The sequence below is a fragment of the Ips typographus genome, linkage group LG2 (genome assembly GCF_016097725.1).
Source record: "Ips typographus isolate SLU linkage group LG2, UJ_Ityp_2.0, whole genome shotgun sequence".
Lineage (NCBI taxonomy): Eukaryota > Metazoa > Arthropoda > Insecta > Coleoptera > Curculionidae > Ips > Ips typographus.
The window spans coordinates 8,898,225-8,920,987 of NC_138423.1; the positions used below are offsets into that span (position 1 = coordinate 8,898,225).

The 22,763-nt window shown below is 36.2% G+C and overlaps 1 protein-coding gene and 1 long non-coding RNA gene across 2 annotated transcripts in view; one reads left to right on the plus strand and one right to left on the minus strand.

Annotated features, from left to right (window-relative positions):
* Positions 1 to 22,763, plus strand: part of LOC145725533 (uncharacterized) — a 28,103-nt gene that overhangs the window by 4,663 nt on the left and 677 nt on the right. Inside the window, exons 2-5 of the mRNA XM_081974334.1 lie at positions 8,098 to 9,528; positions 15,652 to 15,911; positions 15,965 to 16,013; positions 16,071 to 16,249. Coding sequence (XP_081830460.1) covers positions 8,098 to 9,528; positions 15,652 to 15,911; positions 15,965 to 16,013; positions 16,071 to 16,249 — 1,919 coding nt within the window. The remainder of the gene's footprint in view (positions 1 to 8,097; positions 9,529 to 15,651; positions 15,912 to 15,964; positions 16,014 to 16,070; positions 16,250 to 22,763) is intronic.
* On the minus strand, positions 20,651 to 21,424 carry LOC145725559 (uncharacterized). The gene is made up of 2 exons (XR_014177346.1): positions 21,376 to 21,424; positions 20,651 to 20,815 (listed from the first exon to the last, which is right to left on the minus strand). It is a non-coding gene; the product is annotated as an uncharacterized LOC145725559 (long non-coding RNA).

The window sequence follows — 22,763 nt, forward strand, 5'->3', positions numbered from 1 at the left end:
TATACTTTTTCCAATATCAATCGAGGTCTTTCGTCGTGGGACACCCTGTATACAAGCCATACACCGTTAAGATACCCAATTGCTTAAATACTGTTACGATTTTCCCGTGGGTTCACACAAAGTCAATTTAACTCAACAATTAATAAATTTATTTACACTTCAAAACACTCCGTACAATAATTAACACAGCTACTAAAAACACTACTACAATTCCACAATTACTTCGCTATTTAAACTTTACCGCGTTCCCAAATTCACTACTACACTACTCTCTACTAACTACGCCGTCGTCAACGCCGCTTCTTTTATATTCGCAAACCACGTTCTAGAATGACCGCGAAACGCTTCGTGATTTGCCTCGATTCTTCCAGGTATGCCGCTTCCTAAGTGTGGCCTACTTTAATACGCGCCCGGCCAGATATTGCGGCGCATCGGTTTCATGGAGTATCGAGCATAGTAGGCCCAAACCGTAACACTGCCCCCCTCTTAAAGCTCATCGTCCCGATCCGCTTCATCTAGTCCCTGGTATTTCTTGAGTCTGTCCAGATGGACAATTTTCATCTTGCCTTTGGGGCTGCGTTGGACTCTGTATGTGACGTCGTTTAACCTTTTTACCACATTGTAAGGTCCCTCCCAGTGTCGTTGCCATCTTTGACTTAATCCTTTGCTCCTCCTGGGTTGAAACATCCACACAGCATCACCTTCCTTATAATTGCCACCAGTTGGTCTGTGGTCCAGTGTCATCTTCATACGGTCGTTGTTTGGTTTCATCTTCTCTCTCTCAAGTTCCCGAATTGTGATGGATCCTTTCTGTAACGAACACTGGTCACACCGTTTACACCATTCCTCAACGTCCTTTCTGAAGTTAATCCAGTAAAATCGATCTCTTATTCTAGCCAAAGTCTGGTTTACTCCAAAGTGTCCTCCTCCGCGACTGTCATGTAGTTCTCGCAGCACATTCTCTTTGCAGGAATTGGGCACTATTGTTTGGTAAACAAAGCGTTTTCCGTCTGGACTTTCCCATTTGCGAGTAATTAAGTCATCTCGCAGTCGAAGCGAATTCCACTGTAACCAGTAACCCCTTACTGTTGGTCCATATCTGGAAATCTGTTGCCAATCCGGTTTCAAATCCTTCTCCAACCATCTTCTGATTACTTTCAAATCAGAGTCTGAGCGCTGTCCTTTTATTATGTCTTCCTTAGAAACGCTGCTCTTCATTCTTTTTGAAGCCTCTTTATCTGTCACCTTCGCGATTTGACCAATCCTCCAACCATTATGAATTTGTCCTTTCCGGTACCTTAAGTCACTATCCAAAGCTTGACGATCCTCTACATATCGCGGTAAATGTCCTTCCGGGTTCTTCATTTCCTGCTCCTGGTTACGCCAGTTCTGCGGGGTCGGTAAACGAGACTGCTGTCTGCAATTCCATTGGTAATGTCCTTTACGTCCACAAATATAACATGTAATGTTTCTTTTAACAGAGGAATTCCGGTGATTTGTTCTGATGTCCTGATTTCGTCGACACTGTGGGTTTGGAGAACAAGACCGCTGTCTGCAATTCCTTCTAATGTGTCCCGTACGTCCGCATCGATAACACTCCACTCTCGTGATCGGACGTGACCGTTCTAACTGTCTGGACTGACCATTTCCTAATGCTGCCATTTGTTGCACTAATTGGCCGAACATTGATTCAATTTTATTTATTGATGTAGCAACATGATCGGCTGGCGGTACTCCTTCCTCTTGAATAGGCTCTGGCTTTAAATCATTGCACGCAGCTTCAATTTCCAGCGCTCGAATCAGTAATTCGCTGTTGTTGCTCCCTTTGAACATCTTCAGCCATTTCTTTACCTCCAGATCTCGAATCCCATCTACAAAATACTGTGCCACAAGTTCTTCTTGGATTCCATCTGGGACGGCTGGGTAAGCCAGATGCACAAGGCGACGAATTTCGGTTTCAAACTCTTCTAGATTTTCACCAGTTTTCTGCTGTCTTGCCATTAATTGCGTTCGATACAGTCCTTTCTTATGTTGATCCCCATAACGTCGTTCTAATGCAGCTACTAATGCGTCATAGTTGCTTTGTTGGGCGATAGGCAGAGTCTGTAAGAGCTCCAATGAAGGTCCTCGTAATGCCACCACCAGTGCTACAGCCATTTCCTCGTTACTCCATCTATTTGCATTTGCAGCGGCCTCAAATTGGAGTTGGTACGTTGCCCATGAAGTTTGACCGTCGTATGTGGGAGGCTTGATCTTGTTGAGCCCGTTTCCGGTGAACACTGTAGAGCTGACTCCTCTGCTGTCAATTTTCTGCTCTAAGTCGCGTAGCTTTATCTCAACATCATTCTGATTTTTATGAATGTCCCGAACATCAATCTGAATTTTATTAATGTCCTCCCGAACATCAACCTGAATTTTATTAATGTCCTCCCGAACATCGTCTAATTTTACCTGAACATCACACTCCATCTTTTTGAGACTATGGGTTACATACTCTTGGATTTCTGTTTTGGTCCCCGCTAGAGCGTTCAATATTTCTACGTTACGCTCTCTATCTTCTTGACGCATTTCCATATCTTGTTGTCGAATCTTTTCTTGTTCTTCCTTCTCTTGTTGTCGAATCCTTTCTTGTTCTTGTCGAATCCTTTCTTGTTCTTCCTTCTCTTGTTGTCGAATCCTTTCTTGTTCTTCCTTGTCTTGTTGTCGAATCCTTTCTTGTTCTTCCTTCTCTTGTTGTCGAATCCTTTCTTGTTCTTGTCGAATCCTTTCTTGTTCTTCCTTCTCTTGTTGTCGAATCCTTTCTTGTTCTTCTTTGTCTTGCTGTCGAATCTCTTCTTGTTTTCCAAGCATTGCCATAATAGCTGCAAGTTGGGCCTCCATGTTTGCACTTTGACGTCTTGTTATTGGCATAAAATAAATTTAACACACCACTGTTCCGAAAATCTCTAGTCCGGTTCTGAACACAAGTCTTTAACCCGAAGTTTAGTTCCAATTCACGTCGCACTAAAGTCTGATCGCACTTCTGACACCAATTGTTACGATTTTCCCGTGGGTTCACACAAAGTCAATTTAACTCAACAATTAATAAATTTATTTACACTTCAAAACACTCCGTACAATAATTAACACAGCTACTAAAAACACTACTACAATTCCACAATTACTTCGCTATTTAAACTTTACCGCGTTCCCAAATTCACTACTACACTACTCTCTACTAACTACGCCGTCGTCAACGCCGCTTCTTTTATATTCGCAAACCACGTTCTAGAATGACCGCGAAACGCTTCGTGATTTGCCTCGATTCTTCCAGGTATGCCGCTTCCTAAGTGTGGCCTACTTTAATACGCGCCCGGCCAGATATTGCGGCGCATCGGTTTCATGGAGTATCGAGCATAGTAGGCCCAAACCGTAACAATACATTTCTGCAAGATTGGTTAAAGTCCATTTTCTTAACAATTATTCTAAGTACCCTTTTTTGAGTTACAAAACACTCCTGATTGCCTGCATCCCTCCCCTAAAAAATTATCCCATACTTTAATCTGGATTCAAAGTTTGCAAAATCTTCTAGATGGGACTGTTTGGTTCTGAAAAATAGTACCGTTGTTTTTTGAGAGTTTAGAATCAGTCTATTTTTTACAAACCATTTGTATACTGTCTCAAGAAAGTGGTTGGTGTCATTCAAAAAGTGAGAAACATTCTTGTTTGTAATTAGCAGATTGGTGTGGCCCATAGTTAATTATTATTTGACTGGGACTTTTTCTAACAGAATATATGTCGTTTATAAAAATTACAAACAAGAGGGGTCCCAGTATACAGGGTAATTCAAATTCGACCCTCACCATAGGGATCTCAGAAACCATAAGAGATACGAGAAAGTTTAAATTGGGGCAAAGTTGCGCAATTTAAAGCTCAACCAAATGCTGTTTTAAAAATTTCGATTTTCCGAGTACTTCCGAAGATATCCGAAAAAAACTGAAAATTTCATTTTTTGTTTTTATTTATTTCTAACCTTATTTGAAGAGATATCCCAAAACTAAAAGGATCTTTTTATTGCCACTTTTTCCTAGCTATTCGATGATGGATTCAAATTTGCCACACGACGTTTCGTTTTCTGTCAGTCATCATCAACTTTCTTTTTTCTTATGGGATCCATATTGGATTTTTAGCCCACCAAATAGTACATTTTATTCTGATTTTAGTGATGTATAATAACTTATGATTTGCTTCATAAATAACAAAATAATTCAATAAAAACTATTTTTACTTTAGTTATTGGCTTTGAGTTAATGGGCCGCCGTTTTATAAAATGTCATTATTTGACAGTACTTGTCAAACACGACAATTCGGACGATCATTAGAGCGTCAATCATAGTTAAAAATGTATCTAGAAAAGAAACCCCTGCAGAAAATGTTTTTATTATACAAGCATTGCTGAACTATTTAGGTTAATCAGAAAAAGAGATTTGTTAGCATTATCTCTAATTTAAAAGGCTCATTTATGTTTCCAAGAGAAAGATCATCATTTTAGAAACTTCATTTTTTGCCAAATTTTAATTTTTTATAATGTTAAGTGCAAGTTTATAGTTATTTATACAGCAAGTGACTTAAACCATTTTTTATTCACGAAAAGAACAACTAGGTCCACAAGCGTAGCGAGTGGCAAGTAATCTTCATAAAACGTCTCATTAACTCAAAGCTAACTAAGGTAAAATTAGGGTTTTTTTAATCATTTTGTTATTTATGAAGCAAATCATAAGTTATTATACACCACTAAAATTAGAATAAAACGTACTATTTGGTGGGCTAAAAATCCAATATGGCGCCCATAAGAAAAAAGAAAGTTGATATGGCTGCCAAAAAACGAAACGTCGTGTGGCAAATTTGAATCCATCATCGAATAGCTGGGAAAAAGTGACAATGAAAAGGTGCTTTTAGTTTTGGAATATCTCTTCAAATAAGATTAGAAATAAATAAAAACAAAAAATCAAATTTTCAGTTTTTTTCAGATATCTTCGGAAGTACTCGGAAAATCGAAATTTTTAAAACTGCATTTGGTTGAGCTTTACATTGCGCAACTTTGCCCCAATTTAAACTTTCTCGTATCGCTTATAGTTTCCGAGATCCCAATGGTGAGGGTCGAATTTCAATTACCCTGTATAGCATATCCCTAAAGGCGCTTATCGATTTTTACGAGATTTAGGACCAAAAACTACATAAATTGACCTAAACAAAATATTTTTCTATTTAGGTGAGGAAATAATAAAAATTACTTGTGTAATGTGTATCATAAATAAAAGTTTATATTTTTGTAGTAGCTTTTTCTTTTTTGGAAGTTGGATTGGGTTCACCTAGAATCAAACTACAAACAGTTTAGCCGACGTTTCAACGAAACATTCAAAAATTTTGACTAGGATTTACCAACCAAAAACAGCGTGCCCTGATGATGCAAAAATAATTTTTCGAAACGTCGGCTAAACTGTTTGTAGTTTGATTCTATGTGAACCCGATCCAACTCCCAAGAAAGAAAAAGCTACTACTTACTACCAACCGAAGATCGTAAACCAAAAATCTTTATATTTTTGTTAACCCTGTATCAGTTAATTCAATATTTTTTTTGCTACTAACTGACTTTATTTTGAAACTTTTTTGTCACCTGCAAAATTATTGTCAGACATACGGTTTTCCTAAAAAGAAGTACAATATCTTGCAACTCATCACTAAATTTTTAACCAGAACAAACAAAAACATACACAATAATTACCAAATAGCTAGACGAAAAAAAATTGAAATTCTTTTCAGCACATAGTAAAACAGTGAACATTTTGAATATTTATTATAAAGTTTAGCTAATTGGAAGTTATTTCGTATGTTTTTGTGGTCTCGGTTTAACGTTTAGTGATGAGCTGCAAGGTATTGCATTTTTTTAGGAAAACCGTATGTCTGACAATAATTTTGCAAGAGGCAAACAAATTTTAAAGTAAAGTCAGCTAGTAGCAAATAAATTATTAAAGTAATTGATACAGGGGTAACAAAAATACAAACTTTTATTTACGAGCCAAGCCAAAAGTAATTTTTATTATTTTCCCTAATTGAAAAAATATTTAGTTTAGGTCAAAACATGTCAATTTATGTAGTAATTGTTTGTCGTAAAAGATGTAAGAAAGTGTAATCTCGTAAAAGTCGATAAGCGCCTTTTATAAATTATTTGGAAAAATAGATATTAATTTGAGAACTTTGGCGCTCTGTAGCGTCACTGTAATAAAACGGGTGTAATAAAAGGGTGTCCCTGAAATGACTGCACAACGCCTTACCACAAATTTCTTGGCCAAAAATAAGGCGATCTAGGCAGACTTACCTATATCCAAAGCTTAAAGTCTGCCTAGATCGCCTTATTTTTGGCCAAGGAATTTCTGGTTAAGCGTTGTGCAGTCATTTCAGGGACACCCTGTATACTCTCACATCTTATCTCTAATGGTTTTTCAGAAAATGGCGTGTAAGGAAATTACTGTTTTGCAAATTCTTAGAAAATTGAGGTATACTTAAATGCAGAGAAATGAGTAAATTACTGACTTTGAAGTTACCTACTATAGTCCAAATTTAGTTTTGACTATAGTAGGGGTTTTGAATGCAAAAGTTGAGTTAGTAGCGATGTTTTAGTATGTTGTTAGGCTTGGGGCCCTAATAAAATATATGTATGTGTATGCGGATTTCCGGCATATTTCCACAAGATTCTCTAGTCCAGTTGCCACACACAACCGAACACTTAAGTCCAGCCTTTCGGCACCTGCCTGCCCCAACACACCCCTTTTTGCAGTTACAAGATATGGATTTTAATAAAGAATCGGGAGCTGGTTTTTCCGTCATTGCTATGGCGCCATGCTTCCGACCCCAGTGTTCAGGATTGTTGTCTATTCCTCTCCATTTCTGTACTTAGTGGTACGTTCTAAAGACGTGGAATTCCGCCGCGTATTTTCTAGGTGGCAAAGAGGCAAGATTAAATTTGCTTTTCAGCGTAGATTTGGCGAAGCGTTGGAAACGAATCTCTTCCGAACTCTCTATATCCATGTTGTCACCATATAAAGCGACAAGAAAGCGTATTCCGGCTTCGGCAATCTCTTCTGGCGTGGCATCTACTTGGTTGAACATTTCAATTATTTCATGAACTGCTCTGTTCTGTTTTCAGCTTACAAAAAGAACATCGGCAGATAGTGCAGATACGTGCTTGTTTTGATCGACGGATTCTTTCTGCGGTCTTTGTATTATTTGTATTGCCACCATCAGTTGGATATCCATCAAAAACAACAATTGCATGGGAACCAAAATGATCTTGCACATATCGAACTTTGTGTAGGAGGTATCTCCCATCCACCACATTGATTCGGTTATCAATGGTTCTGATAGTTCAACTTCACGGAGCTGTAACTCCTAACATAGGTATGCTATAAAAAAATGTAGGAAATTTTGTCATTTTTAAATTTGAATATAGCATTTTTTTGTCGTGAAAGCCACCAATTGTGAGTTAGTATCAAAAAACCAAATTTTTGTACCTAAAATTCCAGATGGCGGCTCGAGCGAGAAACCATGACTTTTATGCTCTGAAAATGAAGTTTCAAGAAGAATCATTCGAGAGCATAAAAGTCACATTGTGCGCGTAATACATACAATATTTTTTCAACAAACATCGCTAAATATCTAATACAACTAAATTTACTGCGTAGGTACTCAAAAACAGGATCAAAACTATACACAATTGAATACTGATATCAAACTGATGGTGACACTGACATTTCCAATAATGGCATGCATTGTGGCCGTTGCTCTGGACAGCAATCGAAAAAATGTGTATCGCTCGCTACCCTTGGCAACGCGCGATAAAGTAAACTCTCAGTAAAGGGTAAATTTTCGTCTAGATTATTGTAGTCACTCTCATAATGAAGTTTATTGTTGCTTCGTGTTTTGCCGGCTATTTATTGTAGTCATTGTGTCAAAAGACTAATTTTGCATTATGATTAATTTTTTTGACATAAACATATACATTTGACATGACATATTATATATTTTTTTACATTAAATTAAAATATTATGTTTTTGTAGTTGTCTGGCGAGCCCGTGGTACCAGAAATATCACTTTTAGTTCCACCGAATTTGCCTCAAAATAAATTCACTCCGTATTCACAGTGGAAGCGACAGCAAACAAACCAAAATGGACTATTCATTCAGAACAAAGAAAATCTAACCAGTAACATTCCAAACAGTATTCAAAATAATTCAATTTTGAAAAAAGTCAGATTTGAGAATCACCATCTGGCACAAACACAAGATAACAACAAAAATGCGTACTGTATACTGCGGGAACACAATATTAACAAACCTATTCCTGCTAAAGTAGAAGTACCATTTGAACAAATGTATATGGCTAATATACCAAGTAGACAGTTAGACCTTAGCGTAATAGATATCCCCAAAAAACCTGCAAGTCCATGTCTGGAATCTCAAGCACAACATACCGAATCTAAATGTAAAGAATCACCAAAAACATACAGAGAGTATCTGCAATCTCAAAAGAAATGCAGAGAAGAGCAGAAAAAGATTGTTTTAGAGGACACAGTGACAGATATTTTTAATTACAAAAGAAATATTCCAGATAATTCTTTTGGCGATAGAGATCCAATTAATCCTGGTACTTCAATGGATGTTTTCAAAAGTAGAGAACAAAGTGATAAATTTATCATGAAATCTACACCCGATAAAGTGAATTATATTGACCATGTGACTTCTGTGCGACCAGATTTTGTGTCACAGAAGAATCAAGTAAAAGAACTACCTCAAAAGGAAAATGTTAATAGAGTAGATCATAAGAATTTTTATGAACCATCCCCTGTCATTCATAAAGAAGTTAGTTTGCTGGCATCTCAAAAAGATGGCTTTTACTCGTATAATAAATTGGCTCAAAAAGACACCAAAAACAATACAGACATTGTATACAAAAATCAAAGTTACGAAACTCACAATAGTCCTACTTTTCAACAGAAAATAAAATATGATTTTTCACCTAAAACTCACAACAGTCAAGACGCTTACTGTAAATGCTATTGTTGTGTAAAACCTGAGAAAAAATCTGAAAAAAGTGATGACAACTTAAGCACCAGTGATCTACTAAAAATAATATCTCAACAAAGTCAGCAGATTGCGCAACAGAATAATCAACTGATGCTGTTGCAACAACAGGTTTCTGAGCTGGTTTCCATTCACAAGAACTATGAAAAAGACAGACAGCAGTTTATGTTACGCGGACCACAAGATGAAAATGTAATTAAATGTATTGAAAGACAGCCTTGCTGTCAACATGTCTACCATGAAAAAGTTGCAGACCATGGGAATGTTCAAGAAAGATATGTGACCAGTACTCAACACAACGTCGCTGAACCTGACTTTTTTGACCTTGCGAAGAAGAATAGGAATCACAGGCCTAATTTTTCTATTGGTCTCACAACTAGTCTTGAAGTTTCATTTCGGAGACCTATGGTGAGTATTTTAAGAGATTGTTATTGCTTATTTAGTAACTTTGTAGTGCAAATAATTTTATACACCAAGTTAATTAATACACGGTCTGGCAAAAAGACCTCCCATATTTTAATCACTAATGAAAACTCTTTCTGAAACTTTCCACCACTCGAGCAGTAATTTGAGGCAATATTCTTTGAATTTTTTGGCATATTGCTGCTTTCAATTCTTCAATGGCTCGGGGATGGTGTTGAAAAACCTTCGCTTTCAGGTAGCCCCAAAAAAAAAGTCGCATGGTGCATGATCGGGTGAACGCGCAGGCCATCCAAGATGTCCACGTAACGAGATTACTTGTTCTGACAACATTTTCCTTAAAACGTCCATTGTTCTTCTTGCCGTATGAGCCGTAGCTCCATCCTGTTGAAATTGGCAAAGTGCGAGCTACCAACCAAATACTCTAAGCTCTCCCTCTCTCCAGTATTTCGGGTACAGTGGCGTTACAAAATGTGGGAGATCACATCATCAAAGTTTTGCCGGACCCTGTATTTGTGCTGCAAGAAGCATAATATGTAGGCTAAGATTGGGTTCAAGCTTAGAGTTAGTCACAAATTTTGAGCAAACACCGCAATATTATCATAACATCGTTTCCTTGCAATCGAAACATGTCGACCACAAGCTCTAATAAAGAAACATTTTATTTGAAAATACATTAACAATAACAAAAGTGTGGTGAAGACAAAATTCAATCGTAATACCACCCACAAGAAAAAAGAAAGTTGATGAACGTCGGGCGGCGAATATACAGGGTAATTCAAATTCGACCCTCACCATTGGGATCTCAGAAAGCATAAGAGATACGAGAAAGTTTAAATTGGGGCAAAGTTGCGCAATTTAAATCTCAACCAAATGCTGTTTTAAAAATTTCGATTTTCCGAGTACTTCCAAAGATATCCAAAAAAAACTGAAAATTAGATTTTTTGTTTTTATTTATTTCTAACCTTATTTGAAGAGATATCCCAAAACTAAAAGCTTCTTTTCATTGCCACTTTTTCCTAGCTATTCGATGATGGATTCAAGTTTGCCACACGACGTTTCGTTTTTTGTCAGTCATCATCAACTTTACTTTTTCTTATGGGCGCCATATTGGATTTTTAGCCCACCAAATAGTACGTTTTATTCTGATTTTAGTGATGTATAATAACTTATGATTTGCTTGATAAATGACAAAATAATTCAATAAAAACTATTTTTACTTTAGTTATGGCTTTGAGTTAATGGGCCGTTTTATAAAATGTCATTATTTTTGACAGTACTTGTCAAACACGTTAATTCGGACGATCATTAGAGCAAGTCAACTAACCTAACCTAATCTAACTTAAACAGCTCATTTATGTTTCCAAGAGAAAATCATCATTTTAGGAACTTCATTTTTTGCCAAATTTCAATTTTTTATAATGTTATGTGCAAGTTTATAGTTATTTATACAGCAAGTGACTTAAACCATTTTGTATTCATTCATATTTATTCGAGTGAATAAACCGGTTTAAGTCACGTGTTTTATACAGTATTTTATTAAATTTCGACACCTGATATTAAAAAAAAAACTAAAATTACAGTTTTATTAAATTTACACCCAGCACCGTAGATGTGACATTGATGTTTGTTTGTTTACATCTGTAACTAGGCGAGTGTCATTCAGAGTGATTTAATAGTTATTTATACAGCAAGTGACTTAAACCATTTTTTATTCACGAAAAGAACAACTAGGTCCACCAGCGTAGAGAGTGGCCTAAGTTCTTTGAGTGAATAAACTGGTTTAAGTCACGTGTACACCTTTGTGACTAAGTATGTTCAGGCCAATTGCGTGTGACCAGTATTACCAAGTACTCTTCATAAAACGTGTCATTAACTCAAAGCTAACTAAGGTAAAATTTGTTTTTATTGAATTATTTTGTTATTTATGAAGCAAACCATAAGTTATTATACATCACTAAAATCAGAATAAAACGTACTATTCGGTGGGCTAAAAATCCAATATGGCGCCCATAAGAAAAAAGAAAGTTGATGATGGCTGCCAAAAAACGAAACGTCGTGTGGCAAATTTGAATCCATCATCGAATAGCTGGGAAAAAGTGGCAATGAAAAGGTGCTTTTAGTTTTGGGATATCTTTTCAAATAAGGTTAGAAACAAATAAAAACAAAATCAATTTTTCAGTTTTTTTCGGATATCTTCGGAAGTACTCGGAAAATCGAAATTTTTAAAACGGCATTTGGTTGAGCTTTATATTGCGCAACTTTGCCCCAATTTAAAGTTTCTCGTATCTCTTATAGTTTCTGAGATCCCAATGGTGAGGGTCGAATTTGAATTACCCTGTATATCCATCATCGGATAGCTGGGAAAAAAAATCCCCAATTTAAACTTTCTCGTATCTCTTATAGTTTCCGAGATCCCAATGGTGAGGGTCGGATTTGAATTACCCTGTATAGAAACACGGCGCAGCACAGACCCATTATGTCGTATATGGTTGGTTAATCTCGCCATCAAATGATTCATCGAGGGCCATGCAAATATTGGGTGTTCCATTTAAAATAAGAAAGTTATCCTATATAAATTTCAATAATTAAAAATTACAGATTTCAAATCCTACTACAATTTTTGTATTCAGCTTTTTTTTTTCGGTCGTTCAAAGTTGACGAAATAAGAGGATAAGCCAAGATAAATTCGTTACCATGTACAGGATGTTCCAATAAGCCGTGCACGCGTCTGTTTCTCGAAAACTATACATAGTAGCCCTTCAGGAAAAAAATCTGTATAGTAAATGTGGCTACGAGAAAATACTGGAAATATATCGGTTTCTCTCTAAATGTCGTCGTACTCGAGATTGACTATTAATCATTGCAGTTTACATGTTCCCTATCTTACTTTTTTAAGATCTATCTTGCATAGTATTTTTAAAATTTTCAGTAAAATTAAAATTTGGAGTATTTTCTGTTTTTTTTTGAAATTTTTTAATATACCATCATAAGTTAGATCTCAAAAAAGTATGATAGAATCATGTAAATAATTTTGCTCTATCTTCAACCGTTCGTCAGCTTTAGCCCAAATAGTGAAATTGTAATGTGTGAAAAGATTTTTTTCCGGGGGACTTACAGGTGCATCCAGGTGCGCGACAGTTTTGTCTAATGTGTCCTTCGGGACCACAATTGTAGCAGCTGGACCATTCCATCTCTTGATTGACGAGCTCATGATTCTCTGTTTTGCTCGACGTGTACTGATTTGATAATAACTTCAAGTTGTTGAGTCAAGTTTTGATGTCCGGGTCCGTCGCCTTCGTCAACAAACTTGACTTCCCTGATCTTATTCTTTCAAGAACTGATGGCTTTCTTCGCCGCCTCAAACTCAAAAGTGTGGATAACCGCATCAAGGTAGGAAAAATTACGTAGGAGAAGCGCGGGCTGCATTTCTCTGACTAATGCCAGCACCAAACGGCTGGACACTGAGTTGTTGCCCAAAATGTACTAGTTTATACGAGTCTCACCATGCTTTCAATATTTGTTTGGGATTCAAGTGCTCCTTTTTGAAACTATTCGGTTGTTAATTGCCTCGGGCGCCATCTGGTTTCAAACAACCGAGAAGCGTAAACCAGGAAAACGCTTCGTCTACCGGGGTAGCTTTTAAGACAGTCGAAGAAGGAAAGCTGTCGCTTTCCTTGTTACAATAAAAGTCAGCAATTAGTTTACAATTTAACCGGGTCGTGTTTCCAAAAAAAAAAAAAACAAATAAATTCCAACACATTAAACTCTTAGGTCTCGTTCATATTGGCACCGCTGGAGCAATAAGCGTTGAGCGGTGTCGCTGCAGCGGCAACGCAAAATTATTTAAACGATCGTATTGTTACAGTTTTCCCGTGGGTTTACACAAAGTCAATTTAACTCAACAATTAATAAATTTATTTACACTTCAAAACACTCCGTACAATAATTAACTCAGCTACTAAAAACACTACTACAATTCCACAATTATTCCACTATTTAAACTTTACCGCGTTCCCAAATTCACTACTCCCGCCGTCTGAAACCGCTTCTTTTATATTCGCAAACCACGTTCTAGAATGACAGCAAAACGCTTCGCGATTTGCCTCGAATATCAAAGATGCTTCCAGGTGTCGCTTCCTAACTGTGGCCTACTTTTACACGCGCAGAAAATCCGTCGGGTCTTACGAACACGCAACGGCTAACTACAGTATACTAATTACGGGAAAATCCGTCGGGAACGGAGCCTTAAAAGGAACGGACAGGTATTGCGGTATAGCACTAAGACAGATGCCGACCAGTATAGGCGGTTGGACGATACTTACTGCTAGTCGACTTTCGAGTCAAGGCAGGCGGACTGGTAGAAGAAAACCTTTTCCACGTGCAGGCAAGTTTTATCACCCGCAATACCCTACTCACCTACGTACCATGTATAAGGGACCGGAACCGCGCGCACAGCCACACACTGGGTGCCGGCAGGACACATTTGCAGGTTAACTGCGGTACTATAATCGCTGTGCATTCGGCCGGGTGAAACTTATTAGCCACATAATTATCAATTAGCGGTTTTCCGTAATACCTCGCTATGACCCGAACAAAAAGTGACCGACGTCCCGATCTTAAACTGACAAGAACGGATAAAACCCGACTGTAGGAACTTTAGCAATAAAGTCAATGATTCCGGTTGATCGATCCAATTAAGAAAAATGGTAAAAACTAAGTAACTTCGTTACAAGGGCCTTGTGTATGGCTCTTTAATTGGCTTTGGTAAATTTTGCTAAGGTGTTGGTTGCCAAACCTAAGCTTTAGCATGTTCATGAGCGTCAAATAATCCGGCTGGCTCTTCTTAGACCACACACCAGTATGGTTGCTTTATTGTTGTTCTATCCGTTTAAAATTGCCGCCGCTTTCAACTGATGCTTATACATTTTCCGGGTGGTTTCAAGTTTGACCTGGGCTTTGATTGGCTACTAGTAATTCCCGTCTTCCCCTAGTCTTCTCCATCATCTAGTCCCTGTTGTCGAAAATCGGCCAATAACTGCTGTAGTATTTTCTGATCTCTTGACTTTCTTTTCTTCTTCTTCTTCTTGACTTTCTTTCAGTATTCGGTCTTTTTGTCTTTCTCTTTTTTCAGTCTTTAATCTTTTTGGGCATCCATCTTTTGTAGTATTGTCGCCAGTTGTTCCTCCATCTTTGCCGTTTGTTTCCTGATGTTCACTGTAAAGCAGCTTCCACTTACTTATTCCACTTCTGGCACCAAATCCTCCACTGGGATCCATAAAATAAGTTAATAGTAATTAGTACGTAAAACAATTTAAACGATTTATTAAATACTTATATTTAAAAATTAAACAAACGTTAAATTCAAATGTTCGCTCACGCACTACTTTCTTATTTTCACCAGCGCAATTCACTTTATTCTACTCTCTCTGCACGCCGCTGCGTTTACCTTATAATACAGGAAAGTGTCTGCCCTGGTCCTGAATTAACTCGAACATTCGGGCAAGTCCCAGGTCCCAGGCTCTTCCTCACAAGTCACAACACGCGCTGTTCGGTCCTCTCACTCCGAAGAACCAGATAAGAAACCAATATTTTTTTAAATCATCAATATCAATCGAAAAAGCAAGATTAGGGTAAAATATGACCTTGTACCTTTTTATTGGACAAGAACGTGATGAACTACATGCGTTTAAAATTTGAACTAAATATCTCAAAAAGTGTAGTCGCTATGGAGAAAAATTAAAAAACAAATAAAACTTTCACGCTCTTTATTTTGGTAACAAAGCAGTTTGTTCTAGCCTAATTCTAAACTGCTTCAATATTGAATAGAATGACATTTTTCATTTTCAAATTCACAAAACATTTATTTTTTTTTATTTCCAGCTTGCTGGGAATTAATTCCTGAAAAAATTCTTATTTTAAACATTTTGCTAAGAATTTGAATAGGTTCTGACTTTTTTATAATAGAAAACTTATAACTAATAAAATGGTGGGAATGGACACGTTTGCTGGCATAGGTGACTAAGCTCAGGCTATAAAATTTAATTCAGTATTGTATAATATCGCTGTCTTAAATCGCTTAATTTATTTGATTTGTATTTTCTTTCGCAGACTGAAGCAGAATCGCAAAATAATAAAGTGGTCTACGAATATCAACCTCCAAAGATTCAAGAAGTTACAGAAACTGAGTTGACTCAGTCTAACGTCGCAAGTGAGAACCGACACGCAAACAGCGGCGAGAAGAATAGTTTTAGAGAGACGTTAATAGATACTTCGATGGTATTTAAAGAACCTATTAAAGTAAGAGAAACATGTCCGAGTCCAGAACCTAGCATCAATATCAATATGAACGATTTTGAGGACACTGATTCGTAAGTTTCTATTCACTTTCATTACGTCATTATTGTAAGCTGGGTTTTTATAGTGATGATGAAAGTTCGCAAATTGGAGCAACATTCTATAGGAATCTTATGGTAATACAGTTTTATCACCATCATCTGCAATAATTGTTAATTTAGGCCATTTTACAGGCACAAGTGAACAAAGTTCTTCAAAAAGCTCAAATTGATTCCATGGAGAAGATAGTTTATGACTCACCCGGCAGTTATTTAGATAACAAAACAATGCATAAAGTGAAAGAAGCAACTTTAAAACATTTAAAGAGGATTGGAGTGAATTTGCCAAATGAAGGAAATATTTACAGTGAAAGGTAAGTGCTATACTCAATAAAGGGCAGTCCTCCGGGAGCTGCATCAATCGATTATGGAAAACGTAAAAATATTTTCAAGATGGAGGCAAAGTTCTAAACGTATTTTATGAAACGTTGCATATATCGAAACGCTACGGTTTTCGAGATAATAATGATTAAACAAGCTGATCTAAGTATAATACAATTTATGCAGACGGTGCAAACTATAAAATGATAAATAATTCAAATTAAATGTTCAAACTGATATCCACCAACTTATTGATAATAAGCAACCTATATGAATACATTTTTCTTCTTAAACATGGTGTTCCAATAAGCCGTTCACTAAACCTACACATACATGTTGCGACAAAGATGATACAAACGATTGGGAATAGAAATTTGTCTCATAAATGTGGCCACAAGAAAATGGGTTTCAGGTTTCTAAATCCACGGCTAGGGGGCATTTCTATACCACCAAATCAAATGCAGTGATATTGCTTTCTATTACCTATTCCTTAAAGTTTGATTCTATCGTGGTGTGAAAACTGCAGCACTTTGTCTCTTCTGTAATCTTGTGGTATCTATCAGTGAAAAATCGTTAAAAAAGACATTCCTATAGTTATAAATACTATAGAAACCTAATAATACTAAGATTAATAAATGTTTTAAATATGGTGGTTATAATGTACCAGGATTTTTCTATAAGATGGTTACTCGCTCAAAATTAGGCTCATAAACTCAAAAAACAAACAAAAATAATTCGAAACGAAAAGGAGTTACGTTTAGTAATCACGTGTACTGCCATTATAACCAGCGTATTTGAAACATACATGGTGCCCAAGTACCTTAGACATTTAAAGAGATCAGAGCCTTAATTCTTGAAAACAGGAAACGGAATTCTCAAGTGAAATGTTGATAGAATGTGACAGAAGCAGCTGACAATTGCAGGTTCCTGTCATATTCTACACACCTTTCTCTTGATAATTTCCTTCCCTCCTTTCAAGAATACACACCCTGGACGTACCGTCATTCAGAAAATTTGAGTGTTTAGGTAATGAGTAACGCTCTAGCCATCTAAAATGTATATCGTTTTATCATTGCCACGTTGCCGCATGTTTTACAAATAGCAGCAACTTTGTTATTTTAAATGGAACACCCTCTGTAGATTTTTATAAATTCTGAACTGCAATAATTTTTTGTTAATACGACTTTAGGTCTATCTTTTACCGTTTCCGAGATTTTTCAACATTTATTGTTTTTTTTATTACACTGCATCAATAAAATTGTTTTTGTTATCTTGATTCGTAGAAAGAAAACAGTTTGGTCGCAATTTAATAAGGAATAACGAACTAAACTACGCGCCACGTTCACCGGGACAGTCGTTTTTAAAACCTCGCCATTTCGAAACAAATCAACGGATTTAAATGCGATTTGGACTGTTATTGGGCTTGATTTATTGGCTTTCTGCTGACGTGAAAACTATTACCGTAATGCACTGCAACTGCCCTATACAGGGTAATACAAATTCGACCCTTACCATAGGGATCTCAGAAACCATAAGAGATACGAGAAAGTTTAAATTGGGGCAAAGTTGCGCAATTTAAAGCTCACGTAAATGCTGTTTTAAAAAGTTGGGTTTTCCGAGTGCTTTCGAAGATATCTGAAAGAAACTGAAAATTTTATTTTTTGTTTTTATTTATTTATAACCTTATTTGAAGAGATATCCCGGAACTGAAAGCATTATTTCATTACCACTTTTCCCCAGCTATTCGATGATGGATTCAAATTTGCCACACAACGTTTCTTCTTCTAGATTTTTAGCCCACCAAATAGCATGTTTTATTCTGATTTTAGTGATGTATAATAACTTATGATTTGCTTTATAAATGACAAAATAATTCAATAAAAACTAATTTTACTTTAGTTGGCTTTGAGTTAATGAGACAAGTTAATGAGAAAAAGATCATCATTTTAGGAACTGTCTTTTGCCAAATTTCATTTTTTTATAATGTTAATTAAGTGTTAATTAAGTTAAAAAGAGCTGTACACCTGGAAACACAGAGTTAAAATCCAAGCCTTGGTTGTCTAGTAATGCCGTCAGATTACTTGAAACACGAAAAAACCTAAATGCCTTACCTACAACAACATCTGACAAAGAGCTGAAATTAAAAAACATCAGTAAAGAAATAAAAAATAGCTGCAGAAAAGATAAAAACACACACATACACAAAATCTGCAAGAAAATAGAAAGACACTCCGCAACCAACGAGTCTAGGAAATTGTTCAATAAAGTAAAGTACCTCTCTCGCGAGTTTAAACTTCGCACACAAATCATACAGGATGAAAATGGTAAAACGATTACTGATCCAGATGGCATTGCTGAGGTCTGGCGTAAATACTGCAACAAACTATACAGCGATGATGAACACTCTAACAACATTAACCATTCAAAGTTTATTGAACATGAACCTGAGATTGTTAAATCGGAAGTAGAACACGCCTTAAAGCGACTCAAAAACAATAAAGCTCCAGTCATAGATGGCATAGCTGCAGATACTAAAGGCAATGGGACAGCCAGCAATTGATGTGTTACATTTTCTGTGCAATCGGGTTTGGAAGACAGGAACTTGGCCAGACGAATGGTGTAGTTCACTCTATATTCCATTATATACAAAAGGTGATCCGACAAACTGCAATAACTACCGCATGATTGCATTAATACCCCATGCATGTAAAATTCTCCTACAGATCCTTAATAGTAGACTCCGACAATATCTACTACCCCAGATTGCAGAAGAACAAACGGGCTTTATGCTTGGTAAGGGAACAAGAGAACAAATAGGGAACGTACGACAATTAATTGAGAAAGCCCGAGAATTCAACATAAAAACGTACCTCTGTTTTGTCGATTACTCTAAAGCGTTCGACATGGTAAAATGGCCAAAAATGTAGCAAATTCTCAAAGAAATGGGAGTCCCTGACCACTTAATCCTACCTATCCGAATTCTCTATGAAACCAAATTATGGCCTTATAAGAACAAACGAGGTCGCATCAAACAAGCTTCAAGTAATGAACGGTATTAGACAGGGATGTATTCTCTCGCTGCTATTGTTAAACATATACACCGAGTACATAATGCGTGACGTGCTCGATAACTGGCAAGTTGGTATATCTGTGGGGGGAAGGAAAGTTAACAATCTGAGATATGTCGATGACACACTAATTATAACATCTAGTGTAGAAGAAATGTAATTTATTATGCATTGTCTACACTACAGGAAACTAGTGCAGAGTTTGGATTGAAATTAAATCCCAATAAAACTACAATCATGATTGTAGACCGACAAAATAACAACCAACCCCACGTAAAAAACATAGCTGGATATATTGGTTAGGTTAGGTTAATAAATACCTGTATTTGGGATCTATCATTGAAAACAGCGGTGCATGCAATGGTGAAATAAAACGAAGAATTGCACTATCTTGAACAGCTGTAACTAAGTTAAGCAATATCTGGAGAGACACAGCCATCACTAAAAACACCAAATTAAGATTGTTGAATTCACTTGTGTTCCCGATTGCCACTTATGGAGCAGAAACCTGGACAATGAAGAAAAACGATAGAGAGGTATAGATAGATAGATCGAAATGTGGGCATATAGACGGCTGCTGCGGATACCCTGGACGGCCCACCGTACAAATGAGTTTGTTCTTCAAGATTAAAATACTGCTACAGGAGCATCATAGTCACTAATCCCTTCTAAAGCTACGTTTTCCTCCACGGTCGCCAGTCGTCAGCGACCGCGACTCGGTAGCGACGATTGATTCGTTCACGATTTTCGCTCCGGCTTCTGTTTGTTTCAGAGAGAGACATAATGTTAAGTGCAAGTTTAAGTAATTTAATATTGAATTTTTAAAAACACCAAATTGAGCCATGTTTTGGTTTTGGTTTTTTTTTAGCTTTAAGTTTTAACTAAACAAAGTAATGTGGCTGTTGGCTTACTGATTACAGTTGGCTTGCTCCATATACTAAATGATAAGTATAGACAAACAGTGGCAGTGGAACTGAAAATTAATTTAAGTAAGCACCGTGAGATGGCACCACTAAACGCATATTTGCGTAATTTTAAAGCCAGACGCAGTAATTCCGATCTTTTGACTGTTGGAAAACATCAGTTTTAATGCGGCGTTGCCGTTGTCTAGGTGACAAATCACATTTTTTGTTTTGTTTCTAGCCAAAAAATAACAGATTTTGTGTGTGTTTTCTTTAATTATTGTGTTTTACTTCGTTGTATTTTTAGTTTAGTTATTTGTTATTAGTTTATTTTTAATATTCATCAAGGGTTATTTTATACTTAATACATTATGAATTCCATGTTTAATCTTAAAACAGTCACGTGACCATTTGTACCTTAAAATGAGTCACGAGATTTAGAGTTTAAAACTAAAAACACGGTCACGTAATCTTTAAAATTAAATTTAATTATTGAAAATAGTCACGTGACCAGTCAAATAATATTTTGTCATTTACAGTCACGTGATCTTCAGGGTTTCGTTTTGGCATTAAATAAGAGTCACGTGACCTTTAAAAAAATAAAATTTGAGTATTGAAAATCGTCATGCGACTTTATGAACTGTAAAAAGAGTCACGTGACTCTTCAAGTAATATTTTTAACATCTAAAACAGTCACGTTACCTTTAGGATTCCGGTTTGACGTAAACACATTTTTACTTGAAAATGCATTATAAAGAGAGTAACGTGTGTCTTTAAAAATATCAGTCTAAACTGAAAAACGAGCATGTGATCCTTTAAATAACATTTTGACATTAAAAACTGTCCTGTGACATCAAATCAATTTTTAATCTTAAAAGAGTCACGTGACCTTTAGGATCCGTTTTAAAGTTAAAAAAGAGTCACGTGGACTAAAAATTAAACTTGAGTATTGAAAATCGTCACGTGACCATTTGCACATTAAAAGGAGTCACGTAATTTAAAAATAAAAAACTCAGTTCAAAATGAAAAACGGTCACGTGACTCTTTAAACATTATTTCGCTATTTACAGTTACGTAACTTTTAAAAAAAATGTTTGAATATTGAAAATCGTTATGCGACTTTATGAACTGTAAAAAGAGTGACGTGACCTTTAAAAATATATTTTATTTTTGAAAATCGTCACGTGACCATTTGCACATTATAAGGAGTTAGGTGACTGTTCAAATAATACTTTGACATCTAAAACAGTCACGTGACCTTTAGGTTTTCGTTTTGACGTTAAAATAATTGAAAATTGTCACGTGGCCCTTTGCACTGTAAAGAGGGTTAAGTGTCTTTAAAAATATCAGTTTAAACTGAAAAACGATTACGTCATGTGACATTATAAATTCCATTTTTAATCTTAAAAGAGTCAAGTGACCTTCAGGATCTGTTTTGACGTTAAAAAAGTCACGCGATTTGAAAAAAAATAGTCTAAACTGTCACGTGATGTTGAAAATTATATTTTAATCTTACAAATAGATACGTGATTTAGTGTATCAGTTTAAAACTAAAAAACGGTCACGTGACCTTCAGGATTCTGTTTTGACGTTAAAAAAGAGTCCTGTGACTTTTAAAATAAATAGAATCTTTATTATCGATACCTCAAATCAGAAATTCTTATCTTGTTTAGTTTTCAAAATACGAGTAATTTAACTCAAATATATTTAAAAAAATCAAGCTTTCTTACGCAGTTCAGATGGGATAGCAAAAGAAAGCAGGTTATAGGAAATACTGCAAAGGTTGGCAACTATGTCTGCAATGACGCTGTTAGCGCCATCTCTTACAGTTTACCTACAACTGAATCGGCTGAAATACATTAGGAAGCCTTGAAGCGTAAACGGCTTCCTTTTTGGGTGCCACTTTAACTACATTGCGCTGGTTGTCTGTACTTATCATTTAGTCTATGCTTGCTCTCATATTATTAATTTTGTATCAAATTTGTGATGAAGCTTAAAATAATATTGCCTCGGTTTTCCTCATTGTGACTGAAGTATGTTCAGGCCAATTGCGTGTGACAAGTTCTACCAAGTAATCTTCATAAAACGTCTCAACTCAAAGCCATAAGTTATCGCTAAAATCAGAATAAAACGTACTATTTGGTGGGCTAAAAATCCAATATGGCGCCCATAAGAAACAAGCAAGAAGATGATGACTGCCAAAAAACGAAACGTCGTGTGGCAAATTTGAATCCACCATCGAATAGCTGGGAAAAAGTGGTAATGAAAAGATGCTTTTAGTTTTGGGATATCTCTTCAAATAAGGTTAGAAATAATAAAAACAAAAAATCTAATTTTCAGTTTTTTTCAGATATCTTCGAAAATCGAAATTTTTAAAACTGCATTTGATTGAGCTTTAAATTGCGCAATTCTCGAATCTCTTACAGTTTCCGAAATCCCAATGGTGACGGTCGAATTTGAAACCCTGTATATTTAATTTCGGAACAGGACAAACAGCAAATCGCGAACAACGAGAACTACAGAGTTTATTTATTACT